Source organism: Nothoprocta perdicaria, unplaced genomic scaffold (genome assembly GCF_003342845.1).
Source record: "Nothoprocta perdicaria isolate Ctin4 unplaced genomic scaffold, notPer1 scaffold_31, whole genome shotgun sequence".
Taxonomy (NCBI): domain Eukaryota; kingdom Metazoa; phylum Chordata; class Aves; order Tinamiformes; family Tinamidae; genus Nothoprocta; species Nothoprocta perdicaria.
In genome coordinates this window covers 642,212-662,439 of record NW_020455544.1, presented here as the reverse complement: position 1 = coordinate 662,439, position 20,228 = coordinate 642,212, and the positions used below count along the sequence as shown (strand labels likewise).

Here is a 20,228-nt window from a genome sequence, read left to right as displayed (position 1 = left end):
CGGCGCCCAGCGGCACCCACGGCCGCATGGCCGGCCCCCAGCCCCAGCCCTGCCCTATCCCGCTCCCACCACAGCCACAGTGCGGGCAATGCCACGGGGACCACCGGGCCCGGCCTCACCGTGGGGCCTGCCTGGCCCAGTCTCACCACGGGCCCTGCCCGCTCTCGCCGTGGGGCTGGTGCTGCCCGGGCAGCCCTGCTGGGTGCGAAGGGGTCGAGGGGGATGATGGCGGGTCCTGCTGCCCCCTGGAAAGGGGAATGCGGAGCCGTGTGGAGCCCCACGCGCTGTGGGGCCTTCCCACCGGGTTGCTGTCGGCTCTGGGTCGGAGACGCCCGGCAGCTGCTCCAGGCCCCACGTGCGGCCCGGAGGCCGATGGGGCACTTTCCGCTCTTGGCACTTTCCGATCTGGGCCTGTCCGGGCAGCCGCCAGCTCTGCCCCACGCTCTGCCCCATGCTGTGCCCCACATGCCGCCCCCGAGGCGCAGCGGGACCGGGCACCAAAGCCCCGGCGCTTCAACACCCAACTCACAAGCTCCCCAAGTCGCTTACCACGTCTCACACCAGATACACACAGAAGGACAAACCTCACGTGCAAGGAGACAGGACTGCAGAAACAACCTAACAGTTCCATTAATTTTACACCTGAAAACCTCCATTAAGGCTTCGAATACCAGGGACGTCTCCAAAGCCCTAACAGCTCTTCTGAAGCCATCAGATTAACCCTGCACAGGGGGCACCTCTCCCTGCTGGATCCGGCAGCTCCCGCGGGGAAGCGACCGGGATGCTCCGCACGGACACCGGCGCTCGGTCCCCAGCGTGGGGCCAGCCTCCTCCGCCATTCCCCCTCAGCCTGCCTCCGACCCACAGGTGCCGGCCCGTATCCACCGTGACGGGATCACTGCAGGAACACGCCACCTTTTAAGCAAAGGAGGCAGCAGAACCCAACCCATAATGACATATTTCCTTGTTTTATTTGGCAGCTTTCCTTCAATTCATCTGCTAACAACTTCTCTCAGATGTTGCTTTAAAAACGAGGATTTTTTTCTGCCTGTGAGTTAATACAATTAAAGACGGCTGTTTTACCTTAACGGAGAGGGTTTTGCCTAACTTGTCAGTGCTCCCGCAGGAGCTGTACTTACATCATGCATGGAGTCAAGAAGCTTAGTCAGTTGGTAGAATCTCTGCCAGCTTTGCCCAGAGTTACTTGGACATTTAGTTACCATCTTCTTTAGTTCTTTAATGTAATTTGCCCTCATTTCTTCAAATGCAGCTTGGCTTTTGAGACCATCCTTGGGAACTGTCATTAAAAAGACAATCTTACATTAATATAAAACGTATTGCTTATTCTTTTGATGTGCATATTTAAAAGTTACACTAGTTAATGGATGAAAGAATTAAACCTTTAGGTAAAGTCCATAATTTTACAGACATTGGTACGGAATCAACAACATCATATAGATTTTTCCAGTAATTGAAGCATCCTTTCCAGACCTGTGGTTGCCAAAGGTTTAGCTGAGGCAGAGGATGAGATAACATCTCTGAAACACAACACATGCCGTCCTGCTGTTAAGAGTTCAGAAAAAGTCTGAAGGGGAAACAGTGTCACTCTCTCCACCCCTTGGTAAATACTGTCATTGCTCTTTGCTATTAGATTCGATATTCTGAATGCCAAACCTTTCAATCAGCCAGCTAACAGAAAGAAGAAAGGTTTTGAAACAGATGTGCAAACCCAGCCCCAGCCACATGAACACAGACACACCAATCAAGATGAGGAGGGCCACTGGAAGGTACTATGGCCCTTACAAAAAATGCAAGGGCTATATGGGTTCTTTAACATTTACAGGTCTGCTTTCCTAAATGCTGCTTAAAACCGTGAGATACAGCTGTTTTTTTCATTGTGTACTACCATATATTTTACTGCTCTGCCTGAAAAATATTATAGCATCACCCCAGCCGGATTATTAAGACAGAAAGAAAGACCACAAATAAAGAGAACTCAAGCAAAACATGAAATTCTGGAGGTTTGCCCAATGTTTCTGATTTTACTTATTAAATGCAGCAGTGCCTTTGGCAAGCTCCCAGAACCTATGGTCTGTGGAAAGCAAGAAAACAATTGAGTTGTAATATGTGGTTTCTTCCACATGTAAATGGAGTGAAACTTCCTTGATGTGGTCATCATGAAAGTTTCAAAATAACTTGTACTCTGCTCATCACAGGATTCAATAAAAATCTAAATGAAAATGAATCTGATGTTTTCTATCACAGTGTAGTATCAAGGTGCAATAATTAGAAACTGGGTTCACTGCTGTTCATGTGGCATTTTCGGGGTGTTATCATTGTGCTCCTTTCCTTTTTGTCTCCTTCCTTTCTCTCCTTTAGGTAACTATCCCAGATCTCACAAAACAACTGTTTCTGGTAGGTTTTCCAGTGGCCAAGCCGGCAGAATTCCTGCCTGATGGACTCCCTGAAGCGACATCGGAAATTCCCAGCAATCCCAGCTATCTTGTGAGGATGTCACCGGGCAAATCCCTCAGAAAAGGGAATGATGACACAGGAGAAAGTTTGCTTAGAGCTCACTGGCTTGTTCATTCAGACAAGTGGAAAAAACATTTACAGAATGCCTGGGTATTTATAAAATTATGATGGAGCAGGAGTTTTTGCTCTTTTGCAAGAGCAGATTAGGACATCTGCTAATAGCAGCTCCACATTGTTGCAGTGAGCACCACGACGCAGCTGAGTATCCTAACACCTCCCAAAGCGTGACGCTCTGGAGAAAAACAGAGCGTGCTCTGTCACTTACTATGCACTGTCATTTACTAGACACCCAGAGCCCCGCAACGGGCTGAGCAGTCTCATTTTACCTGGCGAGGGGAGAAGCACACATCTTGCAGTGCGGTGGGGAACGCACGGCTTTTGATCTTGAAGGTGCCATTAAGTCACCCGAACGGGTGGCCGGCTGAGTGCTGAGCCAGGGTTTTTCCCAGTCCCCACGGTGCAGGACAACACAGCTGTCACCCTGCTCCACGGATGCCTTTTCCCGGTGTGTGTGGCTGATCTCAGCACCCATGTACAGAGCAGGGCCAAAGCCCCTTGCCGGCCCCTCCTGCCCTCCCAGTGCACGTGACACGTTCCGTCTGCACAGAGCCCTCCTGTGCTCACGGACACAAATCTGCACATAAATCCTAAAACACAAAACAGGCTTTTTCCGGGGCCCTGACAGAGCCAGGGCCCTGGCCCTTTTGTTACACTAGTTAAAATCCCTGCACTTCCTCACGAGCTGAAGTAATTTCAAGTTTTCTCATGTAACTGCGAGTCTACGTTACCTGTGCTCAACAGCAGCAAGACTTTCATGATAGTGTACTCCTCAAAGCTGAGCTGCAAGCGAACGAACTGCAGGCTGATCTGGTGCATTCCCTGGCACAGCTCAAACATGGCAGACTGGCGCATCCGTTCCCTGAAAGAAAACACAGGAACAAAGCAGGGCATTAGTAGGTGAGAACCCGCAGTGTGTGGGGCAGCCCCAGTGGTAGCGCGTGCAGACCAGACCCTCGTCACGCAGGTCAGTGGGGCAGGCTGCAGCCTCGAAGCTCAGATCGAGCTGGGGACCCCTGAGATGAAGCTGGGGTCTGTGCAGCCCCACACGGCTGCCCTGCCCCTGTGCTCCTAGACTGGTAGGAAAAAGCATCACTAAAAATGACCTTTGGGGGTGTGTGGGCCCAGCCTTTCCAACGCCTAAGCCACCCATGGGTGGCGGCTGATTTCCCATTGCTACCCAGCAGACCAGGGATAACGGAGCCCCATGAAGGACTGGAAATGGAAAGAAGCAAGAGGAAGAATCACTAGAGCTGCAGGTGCCGCCTGTGTCCCTGGAGCAGCCCAGGAGCTCCGGAGCTCTTGGCTGGTCAGGGTCCGCTCGGCTCTGCCCTGGCCCATGGAAGCAGCATGGATGAAGAGGGCAGAGCCGGAGTCGGAGGGGGAGCTGCCCTCGGGACACGGGTGTTTTAAGGCAGTGTCCCAGAGGAGGCCAGGCGCGGGAGAGGCCCCCCCAGGCACCGGGAGCCTCCGGCCCTGCCGAGGACACTGCGGCAGCACCCGAGCGTCCCAACGTGCTGCGGGCCCAGGGACACGGCTCACAGCGCTGCAGGACCAGGAGGAGGTAACGTAACATAACATAACATAATAAAATAAAGTAAAATAAGATACAAATAATCGTGGACCAGTCCACGTTGCTGCCTTTCTATCGTTGGGCCGTTTCAGTTTTCACGCCGTGGACAGACCAGCCGGGGTGCCTGCAGCACCCAGGCCAGCACTCCCACACGCCACCCGCAGCCTCCGCTCCGGAGGCCCCAAAGCTGGTTACAATTTTTCCTGAAAATGCAGCAGGTCCAGCTCCAAGGGTGAACTTGTACCAACAGCAAAAATGAAGGGAAATTATTTTCCAGTAACCGGGGTTCACATTAATACACTGTACCAGACTTCCTACGGGGAATTACTAGCTTGCTGCAATGGTCTCATATTAAAACATTAAAAAGTATTTTAAAATTGTGTATGATTAACAAAAATAATCATCTGCGATAGTCTAGAATGAAGGAGTACGAACATGAAAAATCTTATTCATTAATACAGGCTTTTTTGTGACTCATAATAAAATAATAAGGTGACGTGATTTGTATTTGGTTTACATTAATTCCTTCAAACACGCGACGATACATTTCAGGCTTTAACTCCCTTTCCTTAAGCGACCCCAGGGCAGCCCAACCTGCATTCATTCCAGCCTGAATCAATCGGGATCTCGCTATGTTCCTAAGGATGCGATTCCAAACCGCAGCAGCTAAAGCAAGGAGTTGCTGGGATCGCGTGCCTCCCTCGGAAAGCGCGATGCACATGCGGGCACTTACACGAGGCGCTATAATTGCTCAGTGACCACCGCGATTTTTTCCTTTAATTGCCCAACAATTGTCTATATTTCTTCAAACATTTTTTAACATAATTCAGGAACTGGACAGAGTTCAGCTCGTTATTTTAACCAAGCAACTGACTTCTCAAACACACAAATTGGCTGGTGAAAGAGAAAAATCACACTGTGTGCAAACAGAGACTTACGTAATCTTCCTGGTGTTTTATTTCACCATTGCCAGAGCAGATTTTCTTTTACTCTTTAACGCTAATAAAACGGACTCCCCATTGTTATATGGACCCTGCACTTTTCCCCAGCTCCACCCTCTCCTCCAGACTGAGAGCTTCCAGCTTTTCCTCCCATCGTAGTAGTAGTAAAGCCACGCTTGTTTATTTTCCTTACGCTTCCTGGGCTACAGGAAGAAAGGCAATGGGAGAAGCTGCCCCTGCGCGATGCCGGAGGCGGGATCCACCCCCAAACGCTGCACGTGGGGCAGCTCCGCTCCGCGTCCCCTCGACGTGCTCGCACGCGGCGCGTGCCAGCCCTGCGCCCGAGGCCACGGGGCAAACAGAGCCAAACATCCTGAGCGTTCGTCTGGGCTTCCTGATGCTTTCACCAAACACTCCCTGGGACAGGCAACCTAAAGGCATCCTGACTTAAAACATTATTTTCTGTACATTGCACTTTGTGGAAATTCGCATTTTACCTCTCATGTTTTTCTTTGTATTTATTCACATTTACGCATGACTATTGCCTACACAGAAGACTTTTACTGAAAAGTTTTGTCTATTTATTTAGGTTTTCATCTGCCTACAAATACTTATCTCTTGTTTACTCTCAAGGCAGATCTCATAACATTGTTTGTAGGTGACAAAAGGTGTAGGTGTGTACACAAAGCCAGTTACTAAGCGGTTTATTTAACATATCTCAAAGGTGTAATTTCAAATTAGCTTCCCTCCTGAAAGTCAATTCAGTCAATTTATTCCTTATTTACAAATTATTACTTACTCTGAGTTATGTCAGTTAAGTTATGACTCTATCTAACGCCAGGTAAGCACGTGATGAGCATTTACGCATTCAGGGCACTTGATTTTAATCCACACCGTGTAAAACAAGAGTTCATGGAGCTTTGGGAAAATTTAGATGCCAACATCCCAGATACCACAACCCTGTGAGAACAACAGCCACGTAAAGCAGTAAAACGGCTCACGTATTAAGAGAAACGGGACAGAATTTCTTCATACAAATGAGGGCACATAGACATAACATGAACAAAGTTATTTCCTGCTTACTGGAAGCCTCGTCTAAGAATAAACACCGCCAAGTCATCACAAACACCACTGCTGCTGTGGGGAAAAAGTAAAGCAGAATTCCACCATATCCCTGCTTTCTGTTAAGAAAAATAACCTGGATCTGCTTCTGATAGAGCGTATTTACTTTGCGGCATGGAAAACTGAGAATGTCAACATCTGGAATAAAAAGGCCTCTGGAACATGAGGGCATGCACCTATACGTACCTATACTTTTAAGAACATTAAGTAAGAAAAGGCAGGGAGCCAAGGCACTGAATCCGCTGTGTGGTCCTCCCTCAGAAGCGGTGTCATTAGCTCCGTTTAGCTTAATCCTCCTTCCTAATAATACGCTTTAAACTTCACACCTCAAGTTAATCCCTCTTTGGTTCCCTGGGTGTGTGCTAGCAGCTCAGTCTGGAGCTCGTTCCTCTCCCGTACGGTGCTCCCGCGCCGGAGCAGGGCACGGAGCGGCTCCTCCCGGGCGCTCGGCTCCGGCAGGAGGAGGGGAAGGCACTCACAGGCCTGCGGGTGAGCGGGACCACGAGGGCCTGGTTTGGTTGCTCCTTGTTGTGCTCACGGAGCTGTAGTAGAAACACTGCCCAGGGAGAAGATCCCAACTGCCTGCCCGATGGCCTCTTTTCCCTCTGGAAGAGTTTGTCTTCTCCTTCTCTCCACTTCCCCGGGACGTGTCCCTACCCCATGCAATCCGTACATCCCCTTTCCTCCGCGCGTGCCCCACAGACAAGCTGCACGGGGGCCGCCTCCCCGGGACCGGCCTCGCGCTTCAGCCCATTCGTTCAAGCACCTTCCAGACAGTCCAGCCCTCGAGTGGGAACGAGCCCAACCAGCCGGGGTTCCTCTGCCCCCGCTCCGAAAACGGGCGCCCTCCAGGCAGGCAGGACACAGCAGCAGCACCTCCACACGGTGGTCCCCAGCACGCAGGGGCAGCCTCAATACTCCACCAGCTGTGCTTAGCACTAATACACTCGTGCGGTCTTTACCGGAACCCAACAGCCACACAGAAACTGTGATCCCACAGACGTGTTGCACAGATCCAAGCTGTTATAAATAAATAATTTATAATTAATTTATTAAGTCATCATAAAGTTCAGTATGGTAAACCTTGTTGTTGAGCATAAAAACTATAACTCAACTGACTGTAACCAAAAAGATAAATCTGTGCAAGAAAGCCATGCATCAAAAACCTCACGTATTGAAGACTAAACAGCCCCAAACCTAACCTGACACAGTATTTTATTTATTTTCTCACAGACACCATTCAAAGCCGCAGCACAATGCATCTTAAGTTAGAAAGGGAAGACAGGGAAAGAAGTGGTGGGTGTTTTGAAGATTCATCAGTACTCAAGTGGCATGCTGATGACCCCAAGGAAAACTGGGAGAAGGCCCCTTTGACAGCACCTCAAAGGAGCAGTTGAGTTAGTCACACAGCTTGTGCAGCTCAAAAAGGAATTAGAAACAGCTCAAGTAACACTAGTCTATTCTGACTTTGTGTTTCCTGATTTTACATTTTTCTGTAAGAACTGCTTCCAATTTTATAATCAAAACTTAAGCCTTTCCTTTGCTAGGCTAAAATCTGCATCCCTTTCAAGCTAGTCCATCACTTAAAATAATTTCAAGAGAACTCAAAAAACACATTTCACTGTTTCTCTGGAAAAACAAACAGAAAACAACAACACGAAACCTGCCAAAGGCCTGAAGATCAAAACAAGTTTGGCAACCTCAAAAAGCAAGGTATGTTTTCCACCACTCCAGAAGATGCCAGTTTGAAGTCAGGAGGGAGAAGTGAACTGTCCCAAGACGCCCTTTCAGCACGGGGGCAGGCAGTGGATGAAGGGTGCGAGGACCAGAGGCTGGCAGGGGATCACAGAGTCCCTGGTACGGGCCAGCAAACCACCCAACTGCTACCCGCTTTGCCCGAGTTATTTCTTCTGTCTTGAAGGAGGTTCACCCGCTGGGGAAAGCTTGGAGCTTCTTGGGCAAAGGAGAGAGATGTATTATCATATCAGTACTTTAGGTTTTCTCCCTGGAGCATTCTGCTTCAGCAGCAGCACCACGAGGAGCAATGCAAATGAAACGACCTAGCCCGTTGTGGATGCAGACGAGGTGTCCCAGCCYGTGTGTGGATGCAGACGAGGTGTCCCAGCCCGTGTGTGGATGCAGACGAGGTGTCCCAGCCYGTGTGTGGATGCAGACGAGGTGTCCCAGCCYGTGTGTGGATGCAGACGAGGTGTCCCAGCCYGTGTGTGGATGCAGACGAGGTGTCCCAGCCCGTGTGTGGATGCAGACGAGGTGTCCCAGCCCGTGTGTGGACGCAGACGAGGTGTCCCAGCCCGTGTGTGGATGCGGAGGGGCAGTCTCTGCAGCGCTGCCCGTGCCACGGCGCTGGTGGCCCAGGCTGTTCAGGGCTCTGCTCAGCGGACGGCTCCCCCACACCAGCCTCTCTTCTTGTAACCAAAGCAACCAAAGTCGGCAGCACCGGAACAGCATCAAGTTATTGCACTAATCCAAATCCAACCCAAAATATATGCAAAATTCAGGTCTCGGTGATGACTTTTTATTTGGTGTTTATTTCTTACTCAGCACTTTCTGGTCTCTGCTCACTGCTGAAGCTCTGCAAGCCGCAGCAGCACAAGAGAACAGGCAGCCCTCACCTGCTGCTTCCAGCCCCCGGAGCTCCAGAAGCCTCTCCCTCCAGGAAGGAAAGGACCTTTGTTATCTTGCCTCAATGGTAAATGCAGGCACCTTATCCTGTGGAAATTAACAGGCCTCTCATTCCATGTTTCAAGGGGGAAGATATTTGGGTCACAATCTATGTCCTTTTTTGCTTAAATTACCAGTGAGGCAATGGAAATACAGAACCTCGTGCCCAGCACTAATGACGACCTCACGCTGCTGAGGGGACAGAGATGTTCTCCCTAAACACTCACCCAGGGAGAATTCAGCCATTATTTTGCAGTCACTTAGACTGGCCATGAATGCACGGAGGCTGGGAATTAGGCAGTTTATCCAGATATGGGTTGGCCTAGAGGAAACTGCTGCAAAATTCCAAAATGCCTTCAACAGGCTCTGGTGGTTCTTGGCCAGGTTAAAACATGACAGTGCCTGACTGCCAGAAGAAAAAAGAAAAAGAAAAGATAAAAATAGAAGTAAAAGCGGAGCCAGTGTCGCGGCCTCGCAGTGCGGGTTTGGATCTGCAGTCCGTACCCGCTTCCCTGGCCGTCCCCAGGAACGTCCCCGGGCCGCCCCATGCACCAGGCTCCTTTCCCTGGGGCGGGCAGGGACCGCGGGACCTTCTCAAGGCAGAGCCCCAAGACCTGCCGCCAAAGCGATCCTGGCTCTTCCCGCTCCCACTGCTCTGGCCTGCTGGGATCTGCCCACTTGCTGCAGTTGGGGGAAAAATCATGGGCCAAATCTGCCATTTTAAGTGGTCACCAAGCCACCCTGGACTTGAAAATCATGGGATTTTATGCTGAGGTCCATCCTCTGGTAGCGGAGGATTCACTCAAGGCTCTACGAGATCCTTTTCACTCCTGAGTTCCTGCAGGAATCTCACAACAGGAGGAAAACTGTTTCCTATAGAGAAGCAAAACATACATAAAAGATCTTTTGCTTGAAAAGATCATGAAAACGAAGTACTTCAGTGATGCTCTTCTCCCATCCCCGCCACCCTGCCGCGAGAACACGCCAAGCCGGCGCGCTGCAGAGGCTGCTCAGGGCTGCTCGTAGCTGGGTGGCACTCTGGTACCACGGGAAAGCCCTTAAAGAAACTGCCTGACCCGATGCAAAACGGGAACCAGACCGAAGGGAACCACTGCCGATCACCCATTGACAAGGAAGGTCGGTATGTTAAAAGAAAACTACATAAAGAGCTGGCATTTTGGGGCTTTAGCCTCCAGGCATATGAACTTCTCAATTTTTATACTGAAATAAATGACGTAATTCGGAAAATGAAAGCTTTCGCCTCAGAATGTCCTCCTGATGATCCTAGAGAACTTGAACCCCAGGTTTCTAGTGTTAAGAAACTCAGAGCTTGGAATTCAGTTTCAGGAAGGGATTCCCCTGGTTTTTGCCCATCAACACAGGAGCTGGCAACAGCTATTGGGTAATTGCTGCAACACAAGAGTTTCAGCTCACAATCAGTAACAGAAAACTTGTATTAAAATACAACTTAATAATCACTCTGTTATGCAACCCTAAAATGTCAAGCACATAAACAGCTAATAAAATGAAGTATCTGCTGGAGTTAACATTTATGTAGTTAACAGAACGCTCATATCACATATTCTCTTTGGTTTGCATTTCAATATCGACAAATCACAGTTTAAATGAGACAATGTGCAAGTAAGGCTTTACCAAAGTGCATTTTCAATGCCATATTCAAAAACGAATGATCATAATGCACAATGAATATTCTTCAAATTTCATCAGAAAAGGGTATGGACAGCCAGAAATGGTATCCATTAAGTATTGTTCTATAAATCCTTACACAAGGGCTCCGCATCCCTTTAAGGGATGCACCAGTAAAGCTGCTGCTACTACAGGTCACATGCAGCAGCAATTCTCATTTCATATCAGGAGTGCTTCCAAAATTTTAAGACTTTGCTCAAGCTGTTGTGCAAAGCCTGGCATTTCCTGCAATTTTCTAACTAGTTTACCTCCTGATTTTTACTTTAATTGGGAAGATGAAAATTTAACCTTGTAGGCAGTAGAATGAAAGGAAACACTGCAAGTATGAAGGGCATTTAGAGATATCACCAAGTAGCTGCCTGGCTTGCAGAAAGATTAAAGCACCATCATGTTCAAAAAGAGACTTGAAAAGGGCAAGCCTTGTCTCCATCCTAACCTTCCTGCCAAGCACCTAGAGGGAATTGAAAAGATATCCTCCCCAAAGTCCTGTGGATGTCCTCGAGTCTTTTTGAGACAAGAAGAAAAAAGAGCATATTTATGTCAAATTAAATGTAAAATCGCAGGGTAAATTTTCATCCTAAAGTCATAATAAAAACTTTTCAAACACAAGACAGGCCGGAAATCTGCCAGAGCATCTGTAGGGCCAACAGATGATCAAGAAGAAAAGGAAGCTTTTGAGAAAGATCGGGCCATAGCAGAAGCAGCTAAAAATCCTAGCAAAAGTGCTCTGCACCAGCGAGTGGCTGTGGGAACCACCTTCAGACTGAAGTGTCAGTAAAAGGGAGTTCAGAAAAAAAATACAGTGAACAGTAATAAATTACCAAGACCAGATGGCACCCATCCAAGAGCTCCAAAGTAACTTAAATATGGAATTGCTGAACTACCAACTGTGCTGAGGAGCTTATTGCTTAAATTGCCCTTATAAAGGAGTAGAAGGTGACAAATGTGACCGATTTCTTAAAATGGGTCTGGGAGTGGGGAGGCAGCACTCAAGAGCCCAGAGACTAGTAAGTCTCATTTCTATATCTAGCAAAACGATTGAAAGGAGAATTAACAGACAAATAAGTATGCTGTGATGGAAGAAATTCAACGCAGTTTTGGCAATGAGAGGTCACATCTCAGGAGTCTCTGGAGCTCCTGCGACGGCAGCAGGGCGACGGGGTCGGCACGGGCCGCGGCCACGCGACGGGAGCGCTTCTCACCTGCCAGGTCCCGCTGCCGTCCGGGGTGCGACCCAAGCAAACACCTCCCTGCTCCTCCTCCTCCTCCCCTGGTTCCCACGTGGAGGGAAGCAGGGCTGCGGCACCGCACAGGCGCAGGGAGGTGCCGCCAAGGCAAAGCCCGGCTTCCCAAGCGGCTGTTAAAGACATCTCCTCAAGGCTCTTAAGGAGAGCTTATAAACGGATAAGGGGGAGGGCTCCTGGATTACTAGTGGATTTAAACAGGAGACAAAAGGTAATACTAAGTGGACACTGTCACAGGAGCGGAGGTTACCAGGGGAGTCTCATAGAGACTGGGTTGGCTTGAAAATTCCTCCTCAAACATCGTCCCCAAGCGATCGCAGCTGTTGAGGGGACAGAGCTTGCAGATGATTTAAGACAAGCAAATCCAGCACTGTCAGTGAAGAACTCACAAACATCCTGCAAACCTACGTGACAAGCCGGCCCGGTGGAAGAAGAAAATCACTAACTGCAAGACAGTGCACACAGTAAAATCATCTTTTACTACACATGCCCCCAAACCAGGTCAAACTTAGCTAACTTAACACAAGAGCAAGAGCTATGTGTCCACTAGAACATTTTGGGGCCATTTTTAGGGTGAGGTGGGTAGGAGGTTTCTTTTTTAGAAATGCTTACTCACTATTTACTATAGCCAAAAAACAGGATATTAAAAGAAGAGCATGACAGAAATCATCATTTTGTTGCTGTACAAATCCATTGCCAATGTACAGCATGGTGTGCCATACTGCTCCACTCTCAAAATGAATATACAGAAAGTATAGAGGAAGGAGATGAGGAGAACCAGGGTACCAAACCACTGATATTCAAAGGGAAATTAAATCGACTAGTTGATTCTCCAGCTCATGAAAGAAAAAAGACATGACAGAGATCTATAAATGATAAGTGATGAAAAGGATGAAAAGAAAAATATTCACTATTTCTGCAAACACAAGAATTAAGCAGTAATCAAATTAACAGGTACCTGCTTTAGAAAAAATCTCCAACAAAGAAATATCCATAATTAAATTGCAGAAGTCATTGCCTTAGCTATTGAAATTATAAATGCATTCAAAAAGGTGCTAGGCAAATTCAGAGAAGATTCAGAGGGGTTATTAAGCACAACTGTCTCAACGTGATCTCCCGTTCAGAAAGTACCTAAATCTCTGACTGCTGGAACAGGCAAATGAAGAAGTATCATTTTACCCTTGTCCTGATCTTGCACTCTTTCTGCAACTGGCCCTTTTCAGAGGTGACAACTGTGCTAGATGGACCTTTCTTCTGACAGCTGCTTTTATAATCCTACAGATCTCATTAACATTGCTTTGTCTCCCATTTTCCGTTACAGATTCACAGTTTCAACTGGAATTCTCATCTACTTAAGTCTAAACATCCCAGAAAATTTTGAACTGATTAGATAATGGCATTTGAACACTAATCCTTTGTGAAGTTATATAATGAAATTGAATCGACTGCTTTACCAACAACCAATAACCCATTTACAAGAAAAAGGAAAACAAAAGTTGAAAACGACCCCATGCAGGATGCATCCATCAGGCACTACAGCAGTTCTTCAAATTTCCTTTGGCACATTTCTCCGAAGCGCACAGTTTTGGGCTGTGCCCAGAACCAAAGCCTTTCATAGGTGTGTCTGTATGCAAACCTAGCAGCTCTGTACACGCAAGTAAACAACAACTAATGGAGGGGTAAATTCTGCTCACGAAGACACCTAGCTCTGCAGAGCTGGTCTGCATGGCACGGACGTGGTTGCCCTCCTCAAAACAGCCCGTGCCGGCGAAGGGAGGCAGGCGAGAGCCGCAAGGAGCTGCCGACCCCGTCGCGAGATCGGCCGGCACACGCGCTCCCAGCAAGGCCCAGCGTTGACAACTCCCCTCAGCGCTCACCGGGGCAAAGCGAATTAAAATCGAGGGATTTGGAGACTGCTAGATTAAAAAGATTACAAAAATCTACCTAAATTTAGACACTATAGGATTAGCAGATTGCAGCACAGACCCAGAGCAGTATCGCAAGGGTTAAGGGCCACCATTCTGCGAAATGGAAACTAGAGGCAGTAATCTTTTAAACAACAAAACAACTTATTTATTGGCTTTACTGCCACGCACAGCCCGTCTGCAGCCATCTCTTGCCCTCCCCCAAGGTATATAAGGTTAAAAAAAAAAATCTGGTCTTTTTAAATATTCAGCTTATTTTATTACATTTATCTTGCTGCTGTTACTATAGAAATCAGAATACCAGAAAGAATTACAGGCTTCAGCATCTAAAGGTCACGGAGAGGTAGCCGTATTCTTACGGCGCGTTACGCAACGCTAAATCCTAATGTTCTCAGGTTCCCCGGGCATTTTATGAGAGGATATTAGGAACATAATGAAAAGACAATGACCGCGCTATTTACTAATAAAATATGCAAAATTAATAAATGCAGATTCTAAATAAAATCTTAACGATTCAGCCATACCAGATCTCAATTGTTAATTTAATTTTACAGCCTTTCTCAACATTACAAAATCCTCTGCCCATTCACATCCCTTGACAATGTTAGCAGAATATTCATAGAAATCTCCACTCACTGAACCTGGTTTTCTGCCTCTCTACTTCATTTGCTCTACATCAACCTTCTCATTTGAAAAATATCTTCTCTATTTTTCCTCTACTTCTAATATCAACCTCTTCTCTGCTATTGAATTTTAGCATGTCACAGTTGGGGGAATTACTAAAGGCTTAGCACGGAAGATCACTGCATTATCACATTTTAATTTTATTGCAAGTTAAATTTTGCATGCTGAAGAAAGGATTTATATTAACTTGTAATAAGCTATGCTAGTTTGTTAAACCGGCTTACAAAAATAGCATTAGTACGTTACTTAAAAATATACAGAGTAGATACTTCATTTTATATTGAAAAAAGCCTTCCAGTGCTGTGTTGCAAACTCAGAAAGTGGTCAGCAATGTCACAGTCGCCCCAAATGGCAATGATAAAAGGGACAGCAGCCACTTCTTAGCTCAAAACCCATAGCCTGCAGTTTTTTCCTTATCAATTAAAAGCCCCAATCAATATGTCAAACAGCATATTCTGCTCCTGCAGTTCTGTACGGAGCACTCGGAGAGCAGCAGTCTCTATTGAACCCTTCATATTGTACAGAATCTAGCTGCACATGACAGCAAACAGTAAATCCAGGCATGGAAAAAATATGAGAGGAATATGACCTAAGTGCTAGGAAAAACTGTCCCCCATTTTCAGAATTATTATTTTAAAGTTCACTTTAATATGAAATTTTGGGTACCTTATACAATACCTAGTGCTGTTTTTAACTCAGACACACTCTCCAGTCCTCGGCTTAGGTAAAAATATAATAATAATAAAAAAAAAGTCTGCAAAGATCTTCTGACAGCAAAACAAAGTGAAACAACCAGCAAGTTCAGAAGCTGCACACGGAGCTTTTATGATCTGTTCTTTGTGCTACAGATGTCAATCCCTCAAAAATCAAAGGAGCAGGAAAACACACATTAGTCATTTGGTGCATTAGTAAAATACTGCTGAAATATTGATGCTGTGCTTTTCTATACCGTTCTGAAACTTCTCAACGCGGCATCTCGGTTTTACTTAATTCCTTAGGAATCCTGCACCACCGCCATTGTAAAGCTGGATGAGGCTGGAATACCGGCAAACCCAACATTTCATCCCATTTTGCCAAGCTCCCTACACCACAAAGCAGAAGTTCCAGCACGGCGGGCCAGGGAGGACAGGGTGGATGATGTGTCCCGTGCTCTGGGTGTCCCTGCTGGAGCAGGGGCCTGGAGTAAATGATCCTGGAGGTCCCTTCCAACCTCAACCACGCTGCGCTGCTCCCTGCCGGGTGTGCGGCACCGCCTGTACCCCGTGTCACACAGCGGGTGTGCGGCACCGCCTGTACTCCGTGTCACGCAGCGGGTGTGTGGCACTGCCTGGACCTGGTGTCACACAGCGGGTGTGTGGCACCGCCTGTACTCCGTGTCACACAGCGGGTGTGCGGCACTGCCTGTACCCCGTGTCACGCAGCGGGTGTGTGGCACCGCCTGTACTCCGTGTCACACAGCGGGTGTGCAGCACTGCCTGTACCCCAGTGTCACACAGCGGGTGTGCGGCACCGCCTGTACCCCGTGTCACACAGCGGGTGTGTGGCACCGCCTGTACTCCGTGTCACGCAGCGGGTGTGTGGCACCGCCTGGACCTGGTGTCACACAGCGGGTGTGTGGCACCGCCTGTACTCTGTGTCACACAGCGGGTGTGCGGCACTGCCTGTACCCCGTGTCACGCAGCGGGTGTGTGGCACCGTCTGTACCCCAGTGTCACGCAGCGGGTGTGTGGCACCGCCTGTACTCTGTGTCACACAGCGGGTGTGTGGCACCGCCTGTACCCCGTGTCACGCAGCGGGTGTGCGGCACCGTCTGTACCCCAGTGTCACACAGCGGGTGTGTGGCACCGCCTGTACTCTGTGTCACACAGCGGGTGTGTGGCACCGCCTGTACTCTGTGTCACACAGCGGGTGTGCGGCACCGCCTGGACCCCAGTGTCACACAGCGGGTGTGCGGCACCGCCTGTACCCCGTGTCTGGCAGCCCAGGGAAATGTTCCCATGGAGCAGCTCTGTGGCTTTTCTCCAGGATTTAGGGATTCGACTTCCATCCTGCAGAGAAGCTCCTACTCAAAGTTAGCTGAAGTCAAAGTCAAAGCCAGAGGCCGTTCGGACCCGAGGCGCTATCCACCTCTGCTTCTCCTCCACAAGCGCAGGGGACTTGCCCTTCCATAGGGAGCAGCACACAGAGCTCTGTGTAAGCTAATGGCCAAGCGCTGTATCCACCCAGGAAGTGGCAGACCCAGGGAATGTGAAACTGCCTTTCCTTCCTCCCTGGAGCATGTCTTACTAAGCAGGTTTTAGGCTGCTCTGTTTAGGACTGTCTATTCTGCACCGTTTCGGAGCGACTCCGTTAAAATGTGCTACTGCCAAACATTTTAATTCTTTTGCTGCCCCCCTTGCTTTGTTCTTGTACCCATTTCAAGCAGCGCCACTCAGTTTCCTGCTTATGCTTTTAGTAACTTTGTGCTTTAGACCTAAATTTTCAATATGCATGCCTGCCTCGGGATGAATTAGATGAAAAAATTTCAGCTAAATGTCTTTGGTTAAGCCTTAATACATGTATTTTTTTTCTCAAGTTAAATAATAGCAAGGTTTTCTGTGGGATTTCAGCGACTTTGCCGTAGGAGCCTGAAATGTCTTAGTGCTTGGCTCTTTGAATCTGGGATAGTATTTTGCCATGTCTTAAGAAAATCTTCCCAATTAGCACCGCAATCTCTATTCTCCTGAATCTGTCCATCTGTTGGACTGCGACAAACGAAGCAGAAATCCAGCAGTCTGTGGCTGCATCAGCCTGTATCATCCCCACAACCCATCCAGCCTGATCAATACAGCATGGAAGGAGTTGCATGGGAACAGTAACATGGGATAACAGAGCTGGAAGGGTGGCTACGGATACGGTCTTTAAGGCTCGTACACCACGGTCTCGAGCTACGATTCCACAGATGATCTGAATTTTGCAACTTTCAGGATTTGAGTTCACAGCTTTAGGAATATTATAGCAGCATCTTTTGAATGTTATTACATATGCAACAGTCACTATTTAAAAGCACTTTCAAGCAACAGAATTACATGGTGTCCCATGTATCACAGCATTTTAGAGAATAACCATGCACTCCAAAGCTATAACTATGGGAATTTTAGATTTGATTATGATCATGCCACAAAATAAATGAATCCAAAGAGAACACATACTCTAACTTATTTACACACACACACACACAACATAAAATAACACTATTTTGCACCTCTTTTTAGGTCTGAAAAATCTGCAGGGCACCGAGTGAGTTGGTTGCGCAGCCGTGTGCTTATCGCTCAGTTCACATCTCGGTGTTTGCTTAGGCACAATTAAAGCAACGGAATAGATGCATGATCCATAAAGGCAAACAGTACACTTAATTAGATATATTTCATGACTAAACAAAGCTGGGTAGATATTTCTAGCCTTGCATAACCCGAGTAGGAAACCAAACCACGTGTTAGTGGGAAGACATTTTGCACCATATTTATAAAGTCAAAGACTCCTTTAACAGCTCATAACAACAGAGATTCTCATTTGTTGTTCGTCTTGTCTCCAGGCCTCCAGAATAAGAAAGAAAACAAGATCATATATCAAGGCCTTCCAGAATCTTTACGACTTCCTTTTATTCACAGCAGTTAAGAGTAAGCGGAAAATATGTTTAATATAAAACAAAGCCACATATTCTGCCAATGCCAGCCTCTACTTTCACTCTTTATTAACTGTTCATTGAAGAAAAATGCTGAACCCTCCGAGGGCCCTGAGCACTACTGGCATGGGACCCTCCTAATTATTTCTTACACAGAGGCAGGAAATTACCTCTCCAGACACTGGATATGAAAAAATACCAATAAATTTTGGGGCTGGTGTTAAAAAGAACACATCTTCCAAGTTGGCAGGAGGAAAAGCCCGTTTTAAAGTCATCTCCTTTGCATTCTGCATCAATCAATACATGCAAAATGCCGAGGGCGACAAAATACACAAAAAGTTGCAGCAGGGGAACCTAAGGGAGATTGGACAAACCTTGTGGGACAGAAATTAAGGCCCAGGTTTCTAACTCCACACTACATTTCCAAGCTCACAGCACTGAAATAAGCAAAGGTAAGGTCAGACTTCAGAGACTCCAGAGCAAAGCTTCAAACCATATGGATTTGTCAAGACTTTATGGCACATAAACTATATACAAGTAGCAAGGCAAAATATAGAACATTTTCACAAACGTACAGGAATAGATGTGAAATGAAACACTAAGGTTAAACCCTAACTACAGACACATAGGAAATGCTCTTTTGAAAAAAAAAAAAGAATAAAGCAACCTACTTCCTGAAGAAGTGATGTTAAAGATGAAACAAAATTAAATTAGATATGGGCACTAAAAAATCATTTGTACTGAATTACGTTGTTTGACTGCTTATGCTTCTTTTATTCCACTTGAAAATCTGCTCTAAGACTTGCTCAAGTTCTATGGATTTTGCTAGACTCAATCTCTTCTTTTATTCACCTGAGAGAATAAGCAGTCAAGACTATTTTAATTTCCATATCAGAATATACACATTTATTTAATAACTGTTGCTTTGAAGCTTCGCTTTTCCACCTTGAACTTAGCTCCGCTCTCCTACTTCACCCTGGGCCACATGTCCAGGCCCTGGATCACCTGGATCACCATCCGTGGGGCTTCCTCCCCTTTCTCAGTGACCTCCCTACACGAGGGACCCAAAACTCAGCACTTTAAACGAACACTCTCAATTCACAGAATTATCACTCGCTGAGCAGAAACTTGGGAAATTTGGAAAAACACTCTTGCTTCAGAGGTGCCCCTCTTATCACTTTGGAATAAGCACTCACCTTTTTTCTTTTTTTTTTTAATCTGAAAAAATGTCTTGCCCCAGGTTAGGTATATCAAAAGTCCTTGTTTCCACCTCACAACTGAATAGCTTCTAATAATGTTTTTTTTTTTTTCTTCAGAAATATCTACTTCTGTACTATCTTTTTGGTAGTTTTTTATTGAATATATTGTTAAATTACGTGGAACACCAGATCACTGTCATACAAGCAAAGCTGTCTTCACAGAATCACGGAATGGTTAAGGTTGGAAGGGACGTCTAGAGATCATCGAGTCCAACCTTCCTGCAACATGCTGCCTTGGGACGTCTTTATTTTACACTCCATGAGGTTGCAGTCCTTTCCCTGACTCAATACTAATCTCAACCTCGGCCTGAATCGGCAGCCACCTACCTGAGGGCTTCAACATGAACCCCCTCCCAGAGCTCAGCTCCTGAATCCGGCACTGGCTCCAGCACGAGGAACGCTGGCACTGCACACACACTTCCATTTTCAATAGGATCGATTTCCCCGCCCAAAGACATTTTGACCATCAACTGACTGTCCTCAAGTTTGGGAAGGCTGTTTCTGTGCTTGGTGTGCACTGCCCCACAAGAATTAAACTCCTGGAGTTCACATTCAGTTAGCTTTTGATATAGGTATTTTTGTCTGTGATATTTCTCTCATGTCCCGAGTCATAGTGAGGTCACTGTTTTCAGCAAGGGAAAAGGCTGAATGTACATTTTTGACTACACACTGCAACTCACCAATTTCTCCTCTAAAAACAAAACAACACAGCCCTGATTTGATCCTGTTCACTGCACTGGGACCAGATCTTGTAATGCCTTGATTGATTGAACTGTTAAATCAAAGGAAGATTGTTTTGATGGGCAATGACAAAGCATGCTCTTCAAAGAAAAAA

The 20,228-nt window shown here is 47.0% G+C and overlaps 1 protein-coding gene across 2 annotated transcripts in view; it reads right to left on the bottom strand.

Annotated features, from left to right (window-relative positions):
* The window catches only part of NR3C2 (nuclear receptor subfamily 3 group C member 2), a 192,146-nt gene that overhangs the window by 10,604 nt on the left and 161,314 nt on the right, over positions 1-20,228 (bottom strand). For both annotated transcript variants that reach the window (XM_026042588.1, XM_026042587.1), the window contains 2 exons: positions 3,324-3,454; positions 1,140-1,297 (listed from right to left, as the gene is read on the bottom strand). In XM_026042588.1, coding sequence (XP_025898373.1) covers positions 1,140-1,297; positions 3,324-3,454 — 289 coding nt within the window. The remainder of the gene's footprint in view (positions 1-1,139; positions 1,298-3,323; positions 3,455-20,228) is intronic.